At 41.6% G+C, this 23,879-nt stretch overlaps 1 protein-coding gene across 6 annotated transcripts in view; it reads left to right on the top strand.

Annotated features, from left to right (window-relative positions):
- Positions 1-23,879, top strand: part of ANKRD44 (ankyrin repeat domain 44) — a 140,885-nt gene that overhangs the window by 100,853 nt on the left and 16,153 nt on the right. For 2 of the 6 annotated variants that reach the window (XM_063400212.1, XM_063400208.1), the window contains exons 12-20: positions 739-802; positions 3,148-3,216; positions 3,914-4,054; positions 6,142-6,225; positions 7,207-7,318; positions 12,583-12,609; positions 18,240-18,311; positions 19,757-19,958; positions 23,618-23,696. In XM_063400212.1, coding sequence (XP_063256282.1) covers positions 739-802; positions 3,148-3,216; positions 3,914-4,054; positions 6,142-6,225; positions 7,207-7,318; positions 12,583-12,609; positions 18,240-18,311; positions 19,757-19,958; positions 23,618-23,696 — 850 coding nt within the window. The remainder of the gene's footprint in view (positions 1-738; positions 803-3,147; positions 3,217-3,913; positions 4,055-6,141; positions 6,226-7,206; positions 7,319-12,582; positions 12,610-18,239; positions 18,312-19,756; positions 19,959-23,617; positions 23,697-23,879) is intronic. The other 4 variants (XM_063400213.1, XM_063400211.1, XM_063400209.1 and 1 more) reach the window with 3 other exon arrangements.

Here is a 23,879-nt window from a genome sequence, read left to right as displayed (position 1 = left end):
TAAGCAGGGGCCAAATCCCAGATTCTGCTTTTTCCAGGCAAGAGTTCATATGAGATAAAAAATCCTGACCCAGATCATAAGAGTTTTCTAGAAAACTCCTTCATTACTTAACATGTAAAATGTCCTACATCTACTTTTCCCCCTTGAGTGCTGTAGGGTGCGAAAGAAATGTGAAAAATGGTAATTACATACCCTATTATATTAAGACTTGGTGTGCTCTGGCCTTGACCCCTAGACAGGAAGAGAAAACACTCTGGGTGAGCAGAGCTAGCACTCTTAGGCTGCTGCCTTTGCAGCTTCTTGATGAAATCCCCACGTGCTGCTGGAAGCCTCTTCCCAATGTGACAACCACACGCAATGAAAATGGTTCATGTTTAGGCTGACTCTGTTCTTCTCCCTCCTGTCTCCGTGGTTTCTGTCCTCCTGTCCCGCTGTTGCAGTCCTCTTGGTGGGTCTCTGCCTCCTCACTGCCTGTCACACGGCTGCAGACAGGGATGTGGAGGAGCTGGATGTGGAAACAGACGCTCGCCAACCTCGCGGCTCTTTTTATAGCGCTGCCAGGGCTGAGCCGCCGCTCGCCGTTCCCGTGACAACCTCTCTCTCTGACTGTAGTTGCTTGCGCTCTGGTTTTTCCCCGACTAACTGATTTTTCTGTCTCTGCGATGTTTCTTGTGGTCTAACTAGGACAAAAGTATAGCGTAGTGTCCTTGTTTAGTAATGAGCACGTGCTGTCTGCAGGCTTTGACATAGACACGCCCGACAGCTTCGGAAGGACGTGCCTGCACGCGGCCGCGGCCGGAGGGTGAGTACCGCACTGGGGCCAGCCAGCTCGGCTGGGCCATCCTCACAGGAACTTACTGCTGTGCAAGGCAGGCTGGTGCCGTCATCTGGGTCGCTCCGGGCTCTCTTTTGCCACTGCCCTTGTGTAGGGTGACGTGGAATTTGTGTAATTGAAGCATGAGTTTCAGGCAGAGGGGAAAACTCTTCCTTTTCATGGCCCTAAAAAAGCTGTTTCAGCTTTCAGAGGGGTGCTGCACTTGCCCAGGCCTCCCTGAGGGCCACAACAGTCGCCCAAGGGCCAGCAGGCTCCAGGAGAGCATCCTGGAGTCCCTAGGGAACACCCAGTCAGGAGCTGGAGCTCCTGGGATGCTGCTGGCAGGGAAGTTATTCTTGGCCTCCATCTCTGGCCCGTGTCCTTGTCCAAAAATGAAGCTGGGCAGCAGTGCCTGTCACATTGCAGCCTTGGAGTCCAAATGTAGTTCATCTCACTCTCTCCTGTTTTTCAGGTGCAAGTTTAAGTTTCTAAAAGAAAAACCAACAACAAAAAAACAACCAAAACCAAATCCACATCCTCCAAATCAGAAAGTGAGAAGGCTGCCCCTCTCTCAGAGTGATGCATTCCTGAAAAGTGGTGGGAGGGCACAAAATGGAAATTATGAAGTGAAAATTGAAATGCTTCAATTTAAAACATAAACGTAGCATCCAGTTATTTTAAATATTTCCAGATAATTGTCAGTGAAGTGCTGTGAAGTTAATCTAGCAAAAGGACAGAACGTTTGGCAAGCGTTGAGTTTTGACTCTTCCATTTGAGTACTTTATGGCTCAGAAAACAGCTGAAACGGAGCTTTGGCTACAGCCCTTGGATTCTGTGGGGTTATAGCAGGTAGAAATGCTCATCCACAGCAAATTCTTGGCAGTCATTCTGGAAGCTGCTTTTTCTTCTCAGTGGACCAAAATCTGTATCATAAAGTTTTTGTTCTTGGGAGGAAAAAAACCCTCCAAACCCCAATAAAATTGATCCAAATATTTGCTTTATTATTATTTTGGAATTATTCATCTTGATACTTCTCTCACATTAATATAAGAGGTATGACAGTTGCTTGGATGGAGATTATTATAATATAGCTCAGATGCTACCTCTTTGATAAGGCTGCACCCCAGTAGGATGATAAAAGCATCCTGGAAGTCCTAAAGAGAAGGAGAGGCTTCAGTAAGAAGCAAACGTGACTCATGAAAATAAACCATATTTTCCCAGAGGTTTACTATGATTGTCATCACTAGGAAGTGTTTTTATTTTAAGTGCATTGTGGTGAATGTTCTGTAGTTATTTTATGCAGCAGCAATTTAGAGTTGGGATCGACGTACACCAAAATATTGCATTCCTGCATCCAGTCCCCCCACTTTTTTTTTTCTGTAGCTAGAGATCTACAAAAGCCATCAGTGTATTTCCTGACACAGGCCTCTTACTGCCACTACATTAATGGGACTTGCATGCATGCTAGGAAAAGAATTTCAAAGGTCTGCTCATCAGATTGTGAGCACAAGTGATGGATTTATTGCCCCTGTGAATGACAAACAGTCTTGGAAAGTGCTGCACTTCTTTATGTCATTTTCTGGCTTGGAGTCCTACATTTATTTGCTTGTATCACAAAAGATGTCAGAATGCAGCTGGTTTGCTTTCTGTTAAAAATAACCTGGCTTTAAACAAGATGAAGAAATAGCCAGGATGTGGTAAATTCTCCATTTCTATAAATGCGGTGTTGATGTGACAATCACTATAATAGCCACTCCCCTTTTTTAGCAGAGTACTTGGAGATGGGCTTAAATCTATCAATAGTCAACAAATCGTATCAGAATAAACCTAAAAGTGACTCTTGTGATTATATTTCATAAATTAAACACGATTTGAGCAAAGTGCTTACTGTTGAATGCTTTCCTGCATGGGGGTGGATTTTGTTAAATGTCACCTCTTCATTATTAGACTGGCATTTTATAAGCTAGCAACAACTTCTTTTAAAGTTCCTTTATAAAATACCAGGTCAGAATGGGAAGCACTACAGTACAGCTGCCATTGAAAATCTCCAAACACACTGATCACATTTACTGTGCTCTCTTTGGAAAATTAATATTTTTTTTCTTCTGCAGAAGAGAAGTTTGAGGTTTTCTAGTGCCAAAAAAAAAAATAATTCTTTTTAGAGCTTCACTTCTGTTTGATTGAATTTCATGTTATAGTTGACTGTACCCTGTTTTTACACAGCAAATAATACAAAAATAACTAGAGTAACTTTTTGCTTTTAGGGGACGGGTGCAATGCAGGTGTAAGCTTCTGTTTTGTTCATGTTTTGTTTTCTTTACTTCTCTTTCCAGTAATGTAGAATGTATAAAACTCTTGCAAAGCAGTGGAGCAGATTTTAATAAGAAGGACAAATGTGGAAGGTAGGTACATTACGAAGCTCTTTTAAAAAAGAAAGAATCTCTAGGCAAGGAAGAAAGGCCACCTCAGACTGCAAATCATATGTTCTATGAAAAAGGGCAGTAAAATCAGGTAGTTTGGCCTTCTGTGCAGAACCCTTGCTGCTGCAGTTACATGCCAGCCAGCCAGGTGCAGGCTTCATTAAATACATTAAAGCCATCCCACCCTCTTGAGTTTTCTGTTCTAAAAATATCTCAGCTTTTCTTTTTTTCTCACTGCCAAAATTCTTGTGCTGGTGTGCCCAAGACAACACCTGGGTTATGATGGCAGGAGAGCTGCTAGTGGAGGGGCTCCCTAGGGGATTTTGCCCCCACAGGAAGCGTTGCTGTGGGTGTTGCTATGCCAGTTAAACAAGATGCTGTGGTGGGCACTGCTGTGCTCTGCCTCCCAGCTGGGAGAAGCAGCGTGTCTGCAGAGCCACAGCAGAGGCTCTCACAGCCATTAGGCTGTTTGCAAGACACAGATTGATGCTCTGTATCCTATTAGGCTTTGTAGCAGCACCAGAACTTCCTATTAACACAATATTTTGTCAAATTTCCATAAATCAAAGTGCTGATATTGACTGCTGGAAATCTGTGGGAGCACAACAATTAAGATTTATCTTTATCCTCCTCAGTGCATGTTGGAATATGAGGTAACAAATTGCCACTTATGTTCCAGGACACCTTTGCACTATGCAGCTGCAAATTGTCATTTCCACTGCATTGAGACTCTGGTGACAACAGGAGCCAATATCAATGAAACAGATGACTGGGGACGCACCCCTCTGCACTATGCTGCTGCTTCTGACATGGACCAAAAGTAAGAGAGCTCTCAGGAATTCCTGCTTCCAGAATTGTGCTAAATCAGTATTGAGCCTCTTCATGATGCTGTGTCATTTGAGCCAAAAAATGATCCCACTAGCACAGGAATTGCTCTCAGATGTATGCACAGCTCCAGAGTGAGTTGCTTTGCCTGGAAGCCGAGCCCCCAGATGATGTGGCATTTCAGCCCCACGGTTTACCTCTGAAGGAACGCTCAGTTTTGCATCCACCCTGCCCTACAGAGCTATTTTCACAGTGTTGTGTCCTCTGGTTTCCTCTGTGTGGTTTCCTCTCAAGATACAGCTTAGAGAATTTTCTGTATTTACATTGCAAGTCCATCAGAAGGGATAGAGCAAGAGGCAGCAGGAGAGGTCTTCTGGGGTGGAGTGCAGTGACAGACATTTGGGCATTTTGACAGATTTGTGGGAAAGATGGCATAGATCTAACCATCAGTCTCACTCTACTGTCAGAGCAGATAAAAGGGCTCACCCTGTCCAAACAGGTTGCCTTTTTAGAGGCCTGAGGAACAGCCTTTGTCAGAATGCAGTGTTTTTGTGAGAAAGGGGCAAAGCAGCTGCCAGACATAGAAATGCTGTGGTTACTGACTGCAATTTTAATTCCCAGACAATTGAACATTCTGGCAATCTCTTCCTTATAACATACTGTATAAACCAGACTCAATTATCCTGTTAGTTCTCTTTTAAAACTGTTAGCAACCTGTATTTATTTTAGCTCATCCTATGCTTTTCTGTCTCACAATGTCTCTAGACGTGAAGGATGCAGTTTTTGGTTTCTTGTATAGTGAGGTCTGGTAGAAGTAGAGCTGCATCTCTCCCAGTACAGCACCTCAGTGCCAGGCAGGGGCAGTTTGCTTTAGCTCTGTGGCAGAGTTCTGAATGCCACGTCACAGCCTCGAGAGCTTCTTCAGCATTTGCTATGATAGTACTGATAAAAAAATGTCTTTCCCATCCCTCAGACCTGAACAGTGCTGGGAAGAGGGAGGCAGGGTCACCAGAGGTCTGTGCTTGGCCTGAAAATCAGTGTAGGCTTGTAGGAAGGCTTGCACCACTGGCTGTTTCTAATTCTGTCTTACAGGGTGAGGTGTTACTTGGGGGGGGGTTGAGAATGATGATTCAGCGTGTGTTTTTCAGCTTTGGTTCTTGGTAGGTGAAGTTCCTGCATTTAAACAAGCTCTTGGTTAACTTCAGGATATATCTACTTTTATTCCTCATTAAAAAAAAAAAATCTTATTTTAGTCTCTTACTGAACTTTGGAAAAAGTATATGGCTTTTATTTGTCCTCACAATCCAAACGTAAATTGATTCTGATGTGGTGGTGCTGTCTTCTCATTAAATTTTTCAGTTTGGGATGTTCTGGAAGAAGCCTTATTACATAGATGAAATGCTATTTGCAGACCATGATTTTATAGGTCTGCAGTTGTGTCTGGTCTTTTTTTTTCCTGCCGAATGTCAAAAAACTTCCAAGGTCAGGCAATCTCATTCCAAAGAATATTCATCATTAACTCTGGATGTGGGTAGTTAATGAGCAGGGAGAAGAACGTGACCGAGAGATCACACAGTGTTGCCAAGATATTTGACAGAAAGTGAGGCGAGTCAGCTAATGCAGACTCGAGATAGAGTGATTTTGTATCAGTGATTAAAGTTGCTCTAAATCCTAAATGCTAAAGAAGAACTAGCAGCTTACTGCAGGAGGAAGCAAGGTGTAGTAATCCTGAGTTACTCTCTGGAAAGGAAAAAAGTGCACAGCATTGCTATGGTTGAAACAGAAGGATTCTAGAAAGTGATGGTCAAACTGGATCTGATAGAAACCAGAATTTATGTTTTTTTTTGTTTCTGGCATTTACTTATGGGACAATAAACTACCACACTATGGTTGTCTCCAAAGCTTTCAAAACTTATCCCTGCAGACCCATGCAGTACACTCAATTAACTTGTACAGTCCTCACTGTTGGCTGGACGAAGCCAGCTCCTTGAAGAGGAGATTGGAGGTGGGTAGCAGACTGCATCAAAATCACCAGTGTGGTATTTTGAGAATAAGTTGCATTTTTCTGTTCTCTGTGCTAAGAAGAAAGAATATTTTAGGTAACTCCCATGAAAATGCTGAAGAACTTGAAAGAGCCACTGAGATGAAGGAAAAAGAAGCTGCATTGTAAGTTTGGTGTCACAAAAGCAGTTAGACTTCATTCCTGGAGAATGCCAGCGCTTTGGCTTGCAGCCTCACACTCTGCTCCTGCTTGTTCTTTGCTCTGCTAAAAACAATGCTTGGCTTCAATGAGGGCTAACCTAAAGAAAAGTGCTCCACGCTCTTCTCTGTGCACATGTGCCCTGATATTTCTGTTTCTGTGCTTGTTGCCATTTCTTAATGGAAAATGTCCAGCTTCAGTATTTTTATAATTCTCTAATATCATGTGCTTTAGTATCACGCGGTGTCTTCAGTGTCATGCACGGCATAGTCTGCACATTGCAAAAAGAAGTAGCCAATGGCTTTCACAATGCATCCACTTGGATTAACATTTTCATCTATCTGCTTAATGATTTTTTAAAAAAAATCCCCTTTATCAAATAATGGCCTTATGTTTACTCCAGATTACAGGCTGGGCAAGAAAGTACTAAGGACAAAATGATGGTATCTTGATAGTATAAGGTAAAGTGGCAAGAGCTAGAAAAAGCAAAAGGGATCTTTTGAAAAACATGATTGAAAAAAAGCCAGCAAAAAAGATAATATATTCATGTCACTCAGTTAAATCTTTTTTCTCCAGCATGCCCTGTGCATGTTTGGAGGCTGATGGTTTAATATCTGAATTTTTATGTGAGGAATAGCAGTTCTAGGCTGTTTATGTCATGTGTACAGAATCTTTCAGGCTTTTTAATAGAAAATCAACTTTGTAATCTAGAGTAGCCACAAGGGCTAAGTTGAAGATTTTTTTTCATGAAGTTGATCTTCAAAGACGAGTGGTGATTTTCTGTTTAAAAGCATGGTGAATATGAGGAGCTGTTGGTGAAAAGTGATTTGAGGTGCCGCTGGAAATACAGGATTCACTGCCAGTTTTCAGTGCCACTTCCAGCTGCAGCGAGGGATGAGCCTGTTAAATCTTGTGAGCCCACATTTACCCCAGGGAATTGTCCACAGGTGTCTCGAGTTCCTCCTCCAGAACGACGCCAACCCATCCATCCAGGACAAGGAGGGCTACAACACCGTGCACTACGCTGCTGCCTACGGGCACCGGCAGTGCTTGGAACTGGTGAGTGCTGCCTCTGGGGAGTCTCTGCCTGCTGGTATTGAGTGTGCCAGGATTAGGAACTCCCCTCGTGGCTACTCTTGGAGGTCTTTGGATAATAAGAAATCTGTGAAAACCTGCAACATGGGGCAGTAAACTCAAATATTTGCACCCAGATGTATCTTAAAAATATGTTTATCTTGATAATCAAGTCCTTATTCAACAACCTGGTGCTTAAAGGTTGTCTTTGAGTAGAGGTTATGTATGCACAAATTAATTTTAAGCGTGATCAAAATATTTCCCGTGTATGCCCAAGTGCCAGGAGTAAGGGACAGTTCCTGGTAAGTGACAGTGAATGTGCCTGATCCGCCTGGCACTTTATCTGACTTGCACCCTGAGGGAATAAATAACTTTTTGTTTCATACTTGAAGGTTCTTTTTTGTCTCTGGCAAAACAATACCCAACATTGATAAAGTTACCATAATCAAGATCAGCCTTAAATGCAAAGCAGCTGAGACTTTTGGGGTTTTTTTTCTTGCTTATTCCTTTTCTAATATTCTGGGTCTGAGTGATTAGTAATTGCATCTTCTAAGAAGCCAAAAATTTTTAGCCAACCATTGTATTTGGGAGATGTATAGAATGGATTTATAGACGTATGTGACTTGTTAATGTGTCATAAAGGTGAGTGTTAACTGCTTGATATGCAGGGTAATCCAAAATTATAATATATATGTATGATTACTATATACATCATATATACTATATAATATATATAGTATATATTACATATAAATTGACTTAATTGCTTCCAAAATATAAGCTCCAATTGGAAAATTGTATTGATATTCTTGCTTTATTGAGAACACTGTGTGCTGTTTGGTGTTACATGTTGTTTGGTTCTTTCTTTCCATGTTGAAGAGTCGAGTGTTTAGTTATTGAGAAGGAGCTCTGCACAGCACATGCTGCTTCCACACCACATGTGCCACAACAGGAAAGGGCTGCAGCTGGCCTGCAGCTGCTTCCAGCAGCTTGGAAACCTGGGGCAGTAACTCCTCCAGGGCAGGCCTGGGGCAGAATTTCAGGTGTGGTTTTAAGCCTTTTTAGGTCCCACCTGCAAGCATGTATATTTAGGACACTTAGAACAGCACAGCTTTGTTGCTTGTGGTAGCAGAGTTTGGCCTTTCCTTCTCCTAGCACAGATCTCCATGGGGATGGAGGGGGAGCATCTTCACCGGGGATTCTCTTTCAGCCTCCACATGGCAGTCCCTGTGTGCTGTGAGGCAAGGACTGGGCACGGGGCAGGGTCCCCTCTCTGTTCGTGTCCTTGCTGCTGGGCACGTTTCCTGCACATACCGGTTGCAGGCAATGGCCTGCTGTCGAATGCTGCCATTGCTGAGGCTGGGCAGACAAAAGGAAGGGCTGGGAGTGCAGTGCGTGGCAGGGGTGTTGGGTTTGCTTTTAATCTGGAGGGGTGAAATGCAAACCGTGGGCCAGAGACAGCTGTGCAGCAAGTGTTCTATATTCAGGCAGAAAAAGTCCCTGTTTTTCCCTGTCAGTCTTCCTGTATTTGTCCCGTAGCTGCAGTGTGGAGCCCCAAGGCCCAGCCTCATTTACAGAGTCAGAGTCACACAGCTGTTCTGTGTGCAGTGGTGAAAAACACCTACCATGAACCTCAGTGCTCTGCAGATCACTGCTGTGTGCTGGAGGGCCAGCCTGGAAGGTTTGTGGGGCCCAGGATTTTTCCCCTGGTGTGCGGAGGATAAGAGGCATGTTGTTTTCTCTCTGGAATACAAAGGCTAGAGGTGTCACAAGGCATTTGTGCAATCCAGCAGTAGGACCAGGATCCACCATGCTTGCACCAACTTTCAAAAGAAGCTGACTCAGTTGTTTTAACTGAGTCCTGAGTTTAGCAACTTCAGTTTAAACCAAGTCCTGAGTTTAGCAACTTCACATGTGATAGCTCTATCTAGTTGATACAGGCACCACCATTACACTGATTGCTTTGCACTACTGGGATTCAGGATGGCAAAAGGGCTGAAAGAAAAGTCAGGTAGGATTATGTAAATAAGCCATTCTTTTCAGTGACATATTAGTTGTTATTTTACTATTTTATCCCCTGGGTAAATCTTTTTTTGTTTATTATTGATAGCTGATAAATGAAAATATCTAGGAATTAGCTTGCCAAGAACAAGAGGGTTCTTTATGGGTCTAAAACTGGTTAGAGGAAAGAGTTCATATGAAATGTGGAGCTTTAATTCTGGCCAAAACTAAGTCAAGGTGGGTGCAACAATAATCTTGGTTTTCTGTGAATAATGATTACTAGTATTTCTCTGCATGCACAGTATCAAACTTGAAAAAAATGTTAGGGAATTATTTTGGTGTTCCAGAATATGGCAAATTTATAAAAGACCTTGGATTTTTTTTATTTGCCTTCCCCCCTGTTTTTTTTTCCCCAGGTATCTAAAAGAGCTTATTTCTAAATAAATTTTCAATTTAAAAGTAAATCCAAAGAAAAAGATGTCGTATCCAGTGGGGTTTCCTTCACTGGGCTATTTGGTCTGTGCTTTAAGCACCACAGTTTCTCAGCATTATAAAATATTTACCTGTCTGAATGCAGTTTGGGGAAAGGCTGGTCTATCTATGGAAACATATAGAAATAGAAATTCTTCCACTTTTGTGTCTACTGTGAGCCCAACACCTGGAACTTAGCTGCATTTTTTTGTGGGGAGGTATTAGGAGAAATAAGGATTAGGAGTGAAAAGGACATATCTTTGACCCAAACAAAATTCATGTTTTGTGTGTTCAACCACAGAGCTCAACAAGAGAAGCTTTTTTTCCTGGAGGACCTTTAGGTTGTCTGGAATATTAGTGGGCTGGTTGCCCTGCAGTGAGTGATGTGAAGTTGCTAAAAAGAGAGGAGTGGAAGCTGATTCCTGAGTTGTTTCTCCTTCTGTCGGGAGCCATTCAGAAAGGCTGAGTGCTGGGCATGTGTGCTTGCCAGCCACTGAAACTCCCACTTGCCTTCCTGCTTCAAACAACCTCAGGTTTGTTTAGGCTGGGGCTGACTTTGCTGTTGGTAGTCAGTGACACTGGTCATGACTGCTACCTGGTATTTCAGAGCTGATCACATCACCAAACTCCTTTGAAAAAAAAAGATGTGGATTTTTTACTTTGAAATGATCTCTTATCATAAGATCTTTATTGGTGTGAAAAGAGTGGAATTTAAATTGTCATTTCACATTAAAATTCTATCCGGAGAGACAGTCAAGCACTTTGTGCTGATAAAAATAGGTTTCTGTGCAATGCTAGGCCAAACAGAATTAAATGCTTGTCTCCTCTAGTGAAATCTCTTCTCTAACTGTAAGAACTGATAGATACTTTTTCTTTTAATCTGCTCTTCTCTTTATTCCATCAGCAAATATAATTCCTTCTTTGACTAATAGATATTGAACCATCGCAGGGGCTAAATCATTTGAGGATGGGAGGAGAGCATGGTTTACCCAAAAGCTGTGCCCAGAAGAAAGGGCAGATCCCTTAGTGTGTGTTGGGGAGCAGGGGCAGAGGGAGGTGTCTGGCCAGCACAAGGCCACGCTGGGAATGGAGAGCCTTTGATCAGAGCAGCTCTGCACTGCAAGGCAGATAAGCCATGCCTTCAAACACTGGTTCCTTAACCTGTGGAGGAATTGAAACCACTGACTCCATAAATCTGCCATGTGGCTGCTGCTAATTGCCTGTCTCCTATCACCACAAATGTGTTCATTCATCCATCTGAGGGCAGGACACTGGTAACTACTGATGAGTGAATCACAGCAGTGGCTGCGATAGGTGTTGAAAATCTTTTTTCCACATGAGACCTGGCTCGGATGCTTGTCCAGTGGCAGCCCCTAGGCCTCCTTCTGACCCAGATCTCTTTATTTGGGGGATGCAGCCTGGGTTTTCTCCTTCATAACTGCCTGTCTGTCTCCATAACCAATACCCTCTTTCTTAAAGGGAGCATTTTGTCTGAAGCCAGGGGCAGCAGCATCTTGTGTGATGAATTACTTTGTACCTGTGTCTATGAGAGCTTTTCCCACAGAGACACACAAAGTCATTAACTTAAGTGGTTCTAAAAAGGAGAAGAACTTAGGAACTTTTTGCTCAAAAATAACTTTAATACACCTAATTTGCCTGTCACTTGTAGAATCCCCCAAATGATGCTAGACAGATTTAATTGGTTGAGTTTTGATGTCAGCATTTGTGCAATATGTACCCACTGTTTAATAATAAATAAGAGCCCATATATGCCAGATACACTGATATAAATTAGTTTATAGAAGTGCAATTTGGCTTAGATTTTATGTTTTGGAAATGAGATAATTTGGATTCTAAAAATGTTTTCTAAAAAGCTAATGCTGTTTAGGAAATCAATGAGGGCAGGAATTTACTGTTTGCCCTGGCACCTGCTGGCCCTTTGCCTTGTAGGATAGAGTATTGCTTAGCATCTCTGGGGTTTATTTTCTGTCTCTCTGACACATCTTGTCTTTTTTAGTCTGCCTTTTTTTTTTCCCCGGGGTGGAGAAGCAAGACACATCTGCTTTCTTCTGACAGAGAACAACACTGCAAAACTTCAGGAGACATTTTTCCTTCAGTTAGGAAAGAGATCACAGATTTCTGCTATTGTCTTAAATACCTTTCTGTGTATCTGTGTGTGGTGTTTAAATGTTATGTGTGAAGAATATATGGCTCCCTCAAATCTACTGAATCCAAAGGAAAGGACGTTTGATCATGGCATATTGCAGAGCATTAGAGTGTTAGGCTCTAAGAGCTGTGGTCACTGGGATTTTAGGGGTGCAGACAGGTTTATTTATCCAAGGCAAGGTGTTTGCCTGCATGAGCAGACTTTCAAACAGAAACTGTCACTGGTTTATTGGTATTTGCAGCTTTACAAATCTCACTTCATTAAGCAAAACTTCCCACAGTGTGTGTGTATTATGTATCTGTTGGTCTGTGCTTTGTCAATTGAGGAGATTGACCTTAAACATTCTCATTATTCTCCTCTCTTCCTTCCTCCCTTCTGAAGTAATGTAACCACTGTCTATCCACAGTGGCTGTGGTGTCACTGCCTCAGGAGTGTTTCCTCTGGGGACAGTGTAGGGATGGGGCACACAGGGTCAGGACCGTGATTCTGTTCATGCACTGCTTGCAGTTATTGTACAGGAAAAATGAGCCAAGAAACATTTTCAGATTACCATTACACTTGAGTGTTTCTGTCTTTAATTATTCTAATTCTAATTGACATTTTTAATTAGATTGGAAGCAAAACTCCATTGGATATAGTGAGTAAATGAAAAGTGATTGCATGTTGTGTGTTTTTATTTAAACTTCTTAGTATTTTGCAAATCCTTGTATTCACTCTGGTGAAGCCTGAGGAAGAAGAATCACAACTCTTAACCAGCATGTCATGTCCTTGAAGCAATTGCATGTGTGCTGCTTCTGCTTCCATGGGAATTCCTTCTTCCTGCTGCTTGCAGGCTCAGCTTTGCTCCAGGCTGTTGCTTCTCCTCAGTCTGTCTTAGGAGCTGTGAGTCCAGTGCACGTACCTGGCTGCCGTGACCCTTCCCTGGTGTTAAAGTAACGTTGCCTTTGGTAATGTGAAATAGAACCACACTTGTCTGTTCTCTGGAAGTTTGTGGCCAATTTTAAAGTGTTTTGGAGAAGAAATGTAAATTATGTGGCTTCAGCTGAGCTTGAATTTAAAAAGCACTTGTGTGTGTTTCAGAGTAGAGGCTCAAATGAGAGGAGAGTAGCAAAAATAACACTGAAATACACATTTTAAAAATTGACTCACTGCATTTCACAGTCTACAAGTTTTCTATCCAAAGAGGAATCTTCTAAGGATAATAATTTCTCTAAACGTAAGCCTTCCTATACCTTTTGCACACCTGTATGATTTGCAAAAGTTTTTTTGGCTAAGAGAGCCCTTAAAGCGAAGTGTGAGGTTTTACAGAACCTCTGAGGTAGAATTTCTGGCCAGAAAGAAACATCATATATGTGATTTGAGTGTGGAAGTCCCAGATTCAAATCTTTACTCTGACTGACAAAGGAATTGGACTCCTGCATCCCAAGGAGTAACCAACATATTATGCAGGCTGGTGCTGGGGGTGATCTCTCACTCTCATTTGGAGCTGTTCTGCATTGTTTCAATACTCACTGGGTGACCCACTGAGTGTGGCACTCCTGTGGCTTTGCATGAAATGATTTTGTGTGGAGTGGAAGAGCTCCAACAGAAGATCAGGGCCCCAGCTGAGAACAGCCCGGGGCCTGGAGGCTGCTCGAGTTTCAGATTTAGATTTGTTAAAAGACCTGAATATTGTTCTCTTACACACCAGGTAAGTGTCCTGTTTGCATGATGGTGACTGTTCTGGGGGGTATTGGATACTTAAACTTGGTACTGGAGGAGTTGCATGGAGCTACTAACACATCTCCTCAGGCTCAGTCAGCCTAAGCTCTTGTGAAAATACTTCTTAAGTTAAATTAACTTCATCCATATCTGTGCATGTGAGTGAAATTGATGTCAATACTGATGAATTGGACTTTTAAAGCCTGATCTTAGGAAAGCATCAGCACTAGGTTGAGAGGGGTATTGTTTTTAACCTGATCAAATAAAAATTATTTGATCACTTTTATTTACAAATATGGAGAGAGCTTACAGGATGGAATGTTCCCCATAGGATATATTTGTGCCACTTCACCTTTGAATTTTTCATCAGTCAGGAATAATTCTGAGATTTTAAAATGTGCTTCCCTGATTGAGATCAAGTTGTTCAGAGATTCATTTTACTGCTCTTTTCTATATCATGAGAGACAAATGATAAGGGGTTTCAAACTTGTGCTGGATACTTCTGTGAAAGCCTTTATTTAAAAACAGCTGCTGGTGGCATGTTTTCCCAGAGCAGAGACAATTATCTGTTCCAATTTATCAGGAAATATGAGATGCAAAGTGACACCTAGCTCATATATTTGTATTCAGTTCTGAAAGTGACATTAAAAATCATGACTAATTGTCACTTCTGAACAACCTTGTAACTGATCAGCAGTGTCGCTGCATAATTATTGCAGAAGAGCAGTGTCCAACTATTTTGTCTTTATTGTCTTTTGATCAGCTCTTCACATGTGTGGACATTTCTGAACACTGTTAGACTGATAACTTTTCAGAGTAAAGGCCATTTTTAGAATATACACAGCCAATCTAATCTTTGCCATTTTACAATTTTCCATGAATAGTACCAAACTGCAGGGGTCCACCAGCAGTACTGGCAGTGTGTGTGTTGGAGTGTGGAAGCTGCCTTGATAAAACAGTAAAACTCTAAAGAAAAGTCCTTTTGCTTCAGTGCCAGTTAGCACAAACCTGGGACATGGCTCTGGGGAGGGCACTGAAGTGGCTGTGCCTGGAGCCTGTGCGTGATGGCTGGGACAGGATCACACACTCTGTTCTCCTCTCGGATCTGAGATAGTGCCCAGCGTTTCACTGCCTATGGTTTGAAGCTTCTTTTGACTCTTGCCCTGAAAAGCGTAGCTTAAACCTTTTCTGCATGATGAAAGTATTCTCTCTTTTTCTGCTTAATGGTGATTTTAAATTACTGACATGCTCCATGAGGCTGCACTTTATTTCTTTTCCTTTTTTTCTTTTTTTTTTGTAACCAGAGCTGAATTTTAGAATATATTGTCGTCTATGAAGACAATCATAGGAAGTATCCTGAATCATTAACTGGCATATCTGAATGCCCTAAAAATGAAAGGGGGAACCCACACTGTATCCTGCTATAGAGTCATTTATTACAAACACAGAATAAAATCAAGCAGTAAATCCTCTTATGCCTGTAAATACCCTTACTGCACAAATGGACTGCTGAGAACAGTAAAAGTTATTCATATTCATGCTGATCTGGGGAAGAGAGTTTATAACAGCAACCTTGTAGTGCTGTTAGTTTGTAAGACTAGAACTGAATAATTGATGTTCTGCCTTAGTCTGCATCTCCCAAAGCATTCACGTTCCTGTTTCTGAGTCTGAAGAAGACTTCACAAAAGAATTACTTTCAGTATTAAATGGTGCTGTCATGGGAAGTGAGAGGGTCATGCTGGGAATTCCCAAGAGGCAGAAAGAGAAGGGTGCCCTTGCCTTCAGCAAGGTTCTGACTGCCCACAGGGAGGAGTGCCCCTCAGTTTCACATGCAGAGTCACCTAAAATCTGCAGCAGTCAATACAGAGAAATGCAGTCTGCTACAAGGCAGATTTTAAAACTATTAAAGTATCAAAAAATAAGAAATGCAATATGCTGGGACATTGTCCGGTCAGCCACCAGTACCATGAAGTGTTGGTAATTGCTGCTTGCTTGCCTGGCCTTGATGAAGTGCAGCTTCACAGGCAGGTATGGATTGCAGCACAGCAGACACGCTGGGATTGCTCTGTGGGATTTAAGCTTCCATGGCTGCCAGAAAAAATTATTCTGAATGATAAATTTACCTTCTTAAAAACAGATGCAACTATGGATAGCTTCTTCCAAGTATAAGGGAACTAGAGTCCCCCAAGGACACACTTGCTATGTATTATAGCAAGTATATGTAATTTACTATAAATGCAACCATAGAAACACTGGTAAAACTGGAGAATTTTTTGATGGATTGAACTTGGTATTTTTTATCTTTTTGTGCATTGTGTTTATCATTCAAGTGACTTAACTGTTAGAAAACAATGCTTGACAAGGAATGCCAAAAAATTTATTAGTGCTATGTCTTTTATCTTCCTCTTCTTGTTCTCCTTTATAATTTCTCCTGTTGCAGTGTATGGGTCTGTTCCTGAGAGCTACCAGGTTTGCTATCAAATTCGAGTTTGCACTTGACTTTATGATGGAGATATTCAGCCTTATGACTAATAAGCTCATTAAGCCCAGTCTGCACCAGGCTAAGCTGCTTTGACTCTAAGCCATGGAGATACCTTTTGTGAGGGGCTCTCCAATCCCACAGTTTGTGCCTTTAGAGCCTTAATTTCGTCAATTTTCTGTGTGGTTTTTTCATTTGTTTGAAAGGCAATTATCTGCCTTGTTCCAGGAGACTTTTGGAGCCTTCTGACAGGTGAAGGGAAGTATTTGCTTGTTATGATTTTGATCCTGAAATTTCAACATGTGATGATAAATGTAATTAAAAATTATTAAATTAGTCTGCTGTGCTGGTCTCATGGACACAGACTAAAGGCCAGTACCAGGTAGGCAGAGGAACAGGCTCAATGCTTGGGTTTGTTTAGTGGGATTTTTTTAGCTTGTTTACTCACTAGAGAGAATCAGATGCATTTGTATATTCAGAGTCGGCTACTGCTTCATCCTGTTCACAGCTCTCTTATATAAGAAGAGAAGAACAGTATTTTAACTGGAGGTGGTTCCACATGGCAGCACCAAACGCATTTCTTAACTCTGCCCCAAACCTACCAAAAAACTGGTGGGACATTTGATGTTTTTTCCCTTCCCCTTAGCTGTAGGGAAGTGTTAAAATTTGCATTACCTGTTAGTACACAAACCTACTTGCTTATGACTGGTATTTTTATTCAACACATAGTCTTGACATACTGCTAGGCACAAAATAAACAAGTAAATTAAATTACTGCCTGATTTTCTAGCTTTTCCATAGGATTCAGATTACTATCCTTGTTGAAGAAGAGATTAGTAACACCTTATGCATTATGAAGGCTAATTTGTATTCCAGTTTGATTTTTGGACGAATTTATCATTGATACAGGTCCATTGCAGACTAAATTGTTACACCAGAAGTTCAGGCCTACATCAGTGTTTAGGAATATGCCATCACCTTGCAGCACAGACAAGCCCCCTGGAGCCTTTCATGGTCTCTTTGGAGACTTTTCCATGTTGTCATAGCCTAGAATTGTCCAGATTGTCCCGAAAACTTCCTTCCTGTCTTCTTTTTCAGTCTTTTAATTATTTCTTTACTGTCTGAAAAAAAACAAACAAACAAAAAACCAAAACAGCCAACCAACCAAACGAAAAACCTTGAAAATGACTGAAAATTTACTTGTAGCTTTAGAAAAATTACAAGTCAGTTTTAGTCGACTGTCATGCTTTTCTTTCTTTTATAGAGTCTCCCATTACTGATTTTCTCTAAAATGCTAATTTCCAGTCCCAAAGGCTTTTGGAGGCTGAGTAATTATTAAACAAAAGGCCATGCACATGAGCAGTGCCACTCAACAAATGTTGAATTGTCAGTGGCCTTGTCCACACTGTGGACGATTTTCTTTGCAGCCTCAGCTGGATGAGTTGTCAGGGTTCATGCCCTCTTGTGGAGTGGTGCTTTTCCATGGCTCCTCCTTCTAGATGGATGGAAATGTCCTTGGTTTTAAGCCATAAAATGAAGAGGATTATACAGATTTGTGACTAGATATTACTGGATGGTAGTAAGAGTTCAGGGACGTGATGCATTTTGGAAGACTGTCACTGTAGGAGCAGATTGTTCTTTCAGTCAATTTTATAATTTATCAATGATTCACAGCTCAGTTATAATTATTCCCTGTGCTAATTATGTGTCAGAATTACCAAAACACTGTATCAGACATGGCTAGCATATGCTGTGTAATCATGAAACTGAGCTTTCTCCAATGTAAATTTACTGAGGGCTCTCTTCCATAAATCCATTGTTTTAAGGGCTCCTTTCTTACCCAAGCAGACCCCAGGATTTCATCAGGATTTTCATGATAACTAATTAAACAGGGTAAGGATGTTCATGACAAGCTTTTAAACTGGTCTTATAGCTTTACCCTGTGCAGAAAAGCTTGAAAATACTTTGCAATCCTTCAATAATTGCTGTGGCCAAAATATATCTTTGCTGTTTTATAGATTTGTAGTCCATGAAAATTTATCCTGTCTCATGTAAAAATGTTTTAAGACTTTTTTTTTTCTTCCCAGCTTCTGGAAAAAACGAACAATATGTTTGAGGAATCTGATTCTGCAGCTACAAAAAGTCCTTTGCATTTAGCTGTAAGTATGAGATGTGCAAAGCGTTTGATCAGTATCTCCTGGAATAGTTCCTTAATCTCTGTCTTTGAAGCAAGTTTAACTGTAGGCTTGTTTTGAAAAAGGTGGGAAGGGATGTAGGCCTAGATGTAACAAAGCCAGGCTCTGGGCTGGAATTGCTAATTATGTTTTAGGCAGTTGAAGCTCTTGGCTCTTTCTGACTCTAACACTTGGGTAAGGAGATGACACAGACACTAAAGTGAAATGAAATGGAAATTCACACTTGTATTTAGAACTAGTTTATAAATATGGGGCCAAAGCTTGAGCCTAAGCTTTGATCATGGGATGAGATTCTCTGATGTTCTGGTGGGGAGGTGCAATGCAAAAACCTGTTTGGTACACAGCAGGGTGTGGGAAGGCATTTAAAGGCCAGCAGTGCCCTGGGAGAATGCTGTGGAGACTGGCATATCACAACAGCATCCAGCAGAGCTGGCCTCAGAGAGAACAGCTGCTCCCCATCCCAGGAGCTCAAGATTCATGATCCTCTTCCCAGTTTTCTTGTGCAGAATCACAGAGTAGCTGAGGTTGACATGGACCTCTGGAGACTGAGTCCCACGTCTGTGGTAAAAGCAGAATCAGCTAGAGCAGATTTTTTCAGGGTTGTGCCCCATCACATTTTGAATGTCTTCAGGCATGGAGAGTTCACAGCTTCAACTGTGATAACTGTACAGCTGTGTATAAATAAAAAGGATGCTCTGAGTATGGCAGTGAGGAGAGGAGGGCAGGCCCTACAAAGCTGAACAAAACGTTTTCAATTTCTGGCACTGTCCACTGGGTTTTTGTGATGCCACCTGAGTTGTACTGTTGGCCCCAGTGTGGCTGTAGGTCTGGAAGTGCATGTGCTTGTCCACTGTAGCTGTTCTACCAAATGATCCTGCTGGCAGGAATCTTCCATGAAGCATCAGCTGTAAACAGAGGTCAAGTTTGTGTTTATATTTGCACAAAAATCTGGTTTGAGAATCGCTTTTGTTTAGTTGGAGACCAGCACATGTGCTGAATTCAGCACCAGTTACTTGATAATGCATGGATCTCTCTAGTGAATCTAGTTTTTGAAGCAAACATTTCCCTGTCAGATACTGTAGCATGTGAAAAATTAATTGCTGATTGGCTTGTGCTGCCTTGGCAAATTATTGCCTGAAATTTCCTCACTTTGGGTTGTACTAGAAGGTTGGAGCAAATGAAGAATCATAATTTCTTTTCCTAAATGCTAGGAATTTTTTAATTTCTTGGGTACCGTGTAATTTGGAAAAATCCTTTCAGGTTGAAGAGAGTGTCATAAGGAATCAAGAAAACTGATTTCTGTTGTATTTAGAGGACTTTGAAAGGGATGGATTTGATTCACAATTTATGGGAAAGGTCTTTGAAGGACAGGAGTTGTGTTGTTTACATGACACATTTCATCATTCTAGGCCTATAATGGTCACCATCAAGCTCTGGAGGTTCTTCTGCAGTCTCTGGTAGATCTGGATATTAAGGATGAGAAGGGCCGCACTGCCCTGGACTTGGCTGCCTTCAGAGGACATGCAGAGTGTGTGGAAGCTCTCATCAGCCAGGGTGCTTCTGTCACCGTAAAGGACAATGTCACCAAAAGGACCCCCCTCCATGCCTCAGGTGAGTGTCATCTTGTGCTCCCTTTGACTCCCTGCTATGAACCCTCCCACACCGAAGCAGTACCTTCACTTACCTGCTGTTGCTATGCACACTTCTTCTAAAGGGAAGAACATTCTCACATGTCCTGAGGAGTGATACTTGCTGATGTTGTACATTTAAACCCTTCTTCTTCCGTTTCATTCACCTTTTTTCCTGTGTCTCTGTGGTTCAGTCCTCCCTCATACAGAATCCCATCTTTTTGCACACCACTACTGCTCTACCCTTACCTGCTTGCCTCTCTGTTGCCACCCACTCTTCAGGAGGTGTGATGTTTCCCTCTCTTGCTGGTTCTTCAGCCAAATAATCAGGGGAGGAGGGAACACTTGCCTCACTCCTTCTTCTTTGCTTCTCTAGATGTGTTCTCTGATTGGCAAGGAAATTATTCTGGTGTTCAAAACTTGCAACCATTTGCAGTGGCAACACCACAGAAATTCACCCCCCCTCCTCTTTCAGGCCTCCTCCTCCTCCTGAGCCAGCCTGTGAACTTGCACTTGCTGGCAGCCTGCTCCTTTCCTCATGTGTGGGGTGTTAATTATGTAACATGCAAAATAAGCTGGGAAATGTAGACTTTGTCACTGATTTGAAGGTTATTATTTGACATGTACCTGTCAGGTGAATATGCAGAGGTGCAAAGAGAATGTGTCTCCTCTGCTGTTCCAGCATGGGCTCCATACAGGGTAGCAGTGGCCTCTAGTGGGAAGGAAAATAAATACCACGTGGATAATTAATTCAGGACCAGACTTAATTGTCTTTCTGCTTATCTTTTAATCTTGCTGAATTGCAGATATATTCTGCAGTCTCAGTTTAACCTCTGTATGATCATACAAGTAAGTGCAACCCAGAAACAAGAGGTCAAACAGACTTACCAATTTGGTCTGCAGTACTGAAGGAAATGCTTGTAATAGATCCACGCTGAATACTAGAAATGTTTCCTGTCTTCTTAAACTTTGCATCAGGACTCAGCACGTTTCTACCCATGATAAATACTGATGGTTTAATCAGTTGAAATCAATATATTGCTACCCCAAAACTGAACTGTGTTGGTCAAGAGCTTTCCCTGTAGTTACTTCAAACATACCTTGGGATCTGATGTTGTGTGACTTTGTCTGGTATGTCATCACTAAAGCAAAGATCTGCATTTATTTCAAAATGTGGTTATAGTGGTTCAGCTGGTTGTCACAGCTGAACTGTAAAGATTCTTCATTACTGAGAAAAGTGAATGGTAACAGAGCCTTAATTTTGTTAACAGCTCTGCATTAAAATACAAATCTGTTAAATAAATCTGATGAGTAAATTTGTTGATTAGATGATGTTATTTTAATACACACCTTTCTTACTTTCATACAAATTCAGACTGTGTGCCCCCCTGGCCCCTTTTAATTTGTTTTTTAATCACCTCCATCACTGAAGTATTGAGTGAAACCAGTAGGAAGATTCATTGCAGACTCTTCTGGTCCATGATGCTTTTTGCTTCTCAGACTAAAAAATATTCCCAGGCATGCAAATAGATTGTTCGTTAAATTTGCAGAGAAGAAAAATAAGGCAGGTGTGTGTTAAAAAAAAACCACACATACAAACAGCCCAACCAAGAAAAAAGGCAAAAAATCCTACACCCAGGAATGACACACAAAAGGGAACATGTACCTTGAGCAGAAGGGAAAGTAATACACAGATGGGTTGAGTAGTTGAACTCCTTAGTAAGGGAAATTCACCGCTGTCATGAATTTGAAAGCTTCCAAATGTGAGTTAAGTGCACTTCATGTAAATATCCATTAAGACAAGGTTTAGAACCTTTCACTCAAGAGCCCTGTAGAGTTCTGTGGAAATTCTCTATGGAGTAAAGCTTCTCCCAGCACTGCTCTGGACAGCCCTTCCCAAGGCAGCGCTGTGCTGGGCACTGTTCTGGCAAGGCTGGTGCCACCTGCGGGGACCCGGCCCGCACGTTCACTGCAGCTCGAGTGGTGTCTGCTGAGAAATCAAACACCACTCTTGCTGTATTATCCCGAGTGCCAGTGTGCATTTGCACACACAAAAGTGAGCACTTGCACATGCTGTGCACTGGAAGAAACAAGGCAGTGTGTGCCCATCCCCTTAAACTTGTTTGCCCTCATTTCCTCTAATTACACCGACACAATTGCTGAACAAAGAGCTCGGGAGGCCTCAGTGGTGGTGTGGATGACAGGATTCTGCACATTTGTGTCAGTAAAGGGATTTGTGACGAGTACAGAACTCACCTAATGAAATGTTTCTTTTTTCTGTCTGCCTCCATAAAGGAATAGCTTCCTCTGACCTCATAACATGGAGAATTTCCTTCACCTAAATGATCTGTTCCCTGTGTAATTTTGTTACCACCAGCCTCTGCTCTGGCTAGCCTGGGGAATCCATTGCAAATGTTCCCCTAGTGTTAGCATTGTGGGTCTGTTGGAAAACTAACATTCCCTGCAAGGTCTGTAATGCTTAGCAATCACTAGGTCAGCTCCTAGGAGTTTCTGGGGGTATCTGTTCTAAAACTTGTTTACCAAAATCATTTTCACACATCTTTGTGAACAAGTTATGATTTCTCTTCCTCCTGCTGGGAGAAAGAACAGACCTTTATTTCCCATCCCCCACCAAGTCAGTGAATCATCAGCCCTGCAGAACTGTTTACCTGTTATGTATATGTCATTACTTAGTGGTAAATAACTAAAAAAGCCTTCTATTTTTTCTGGGTAAAAACGAAGATTATTTTTGGATGAGTAATTTAAATGTGATGATGTGCACCGGTTTCTCTGCCAGCATGATGTGACATAGGTGGTGTCCAAGGGTTTTGCCTCAGCCCACAGGGTGTGGGCAGTGTGAATGCATGACTTGCTGTAATAAGAACACAACGTATATCTACTGAGCACAGGAATTGTTTTTCAAAGAAGAAAATATCTGTCTCTTCATCCCATGAAAGGCTGAAGCCTTAAAGCCAGCTGACACACACGGGGTTCAGTGTCAGGCCCTACAAAATGTCGTAACTCAGAGCTGTTTCCTAGCAGCAATGGGTTACATAAAAAAACCCCAAAATATCCCCCACCCCAGCAAAAACCAAACCAAAACCCCAAACACCACCAAACCCAAATGTTTTTCTAAGTCTTATTTTTGATAAAATTATAAACTCAAAGGGAGTTTTAGTCTCTCGTGTTACATGTTTTTGTGAATATGACATTTGTATCATTCTTTGCAGATTTTTTTTTCATAGCAGCACTGAAGTACTTGTACAGTGCACATTAAATTAAAGAGCCTTGACAATGTATTTCCTACTGTGTTCCAACTCTGAGCGCAGAAAGCCTTGCCTGCCTGCTCAGTCTGGGGGATTTTGAAATGCTGTCTGCTTTAGTAGAAATCTTCTCAGTAGTGACTGTCACAATTTCTGTTTTACTCATTTGGGATTTTTGCATCTAAGAGAACTAATCCTCATCTTTGTAAAGTCAGGGAGAAAACAGCTCACCATTTCACTGGCAGAAGCTAAGTGAAAATTGGAGGAATATTGATCTCTTATATGGTGGAGTATTTTCTGTGTTAATAAGGATATTGCTTATCCCTAAGCATTCCAATGGAAAAGTATCTGAAATCAAACATAGTTTTTTCCTTTACAGTCATTAATGGCCATACCCCTTGTTTACGGTTGTTGCTGGAAGTTGCAGACAACCCTGATGTGACAGACGCCAAAGGACAGTAAGTTTTCTTTGTGGGCTTTTTTTTGTTTTCAGCTCTGTAATTTAAATAGCATCTCATATTTCTCACAAAAAAGTACTTATTTGAAATATTGTCTTTCCTGCCCTTCTCCTCATAGAATTTGGCAGAGATTACAAAGTACACATTCAGTTGATGTAAGCCATGTGGAAAGGACTAATCATT

Source organism: Prinia subflava, chromosome 6, assembly GCF_021018805.1.
Source record: "Prinia subflava isolate CZ2003 ecotype Zambia chromosome 6, Cam_Psub_1.2, whole genome shotgun sequence".
Taxonomy (NCBI): Eukaryota; Metazoa; Chordata; class Aves; order Passeriformes; family Cisticolidae; genus Prinia; species Prinia subflava.
This window is presented reverse-complemented; position numbering and strand designations above follow the sequence as displayed.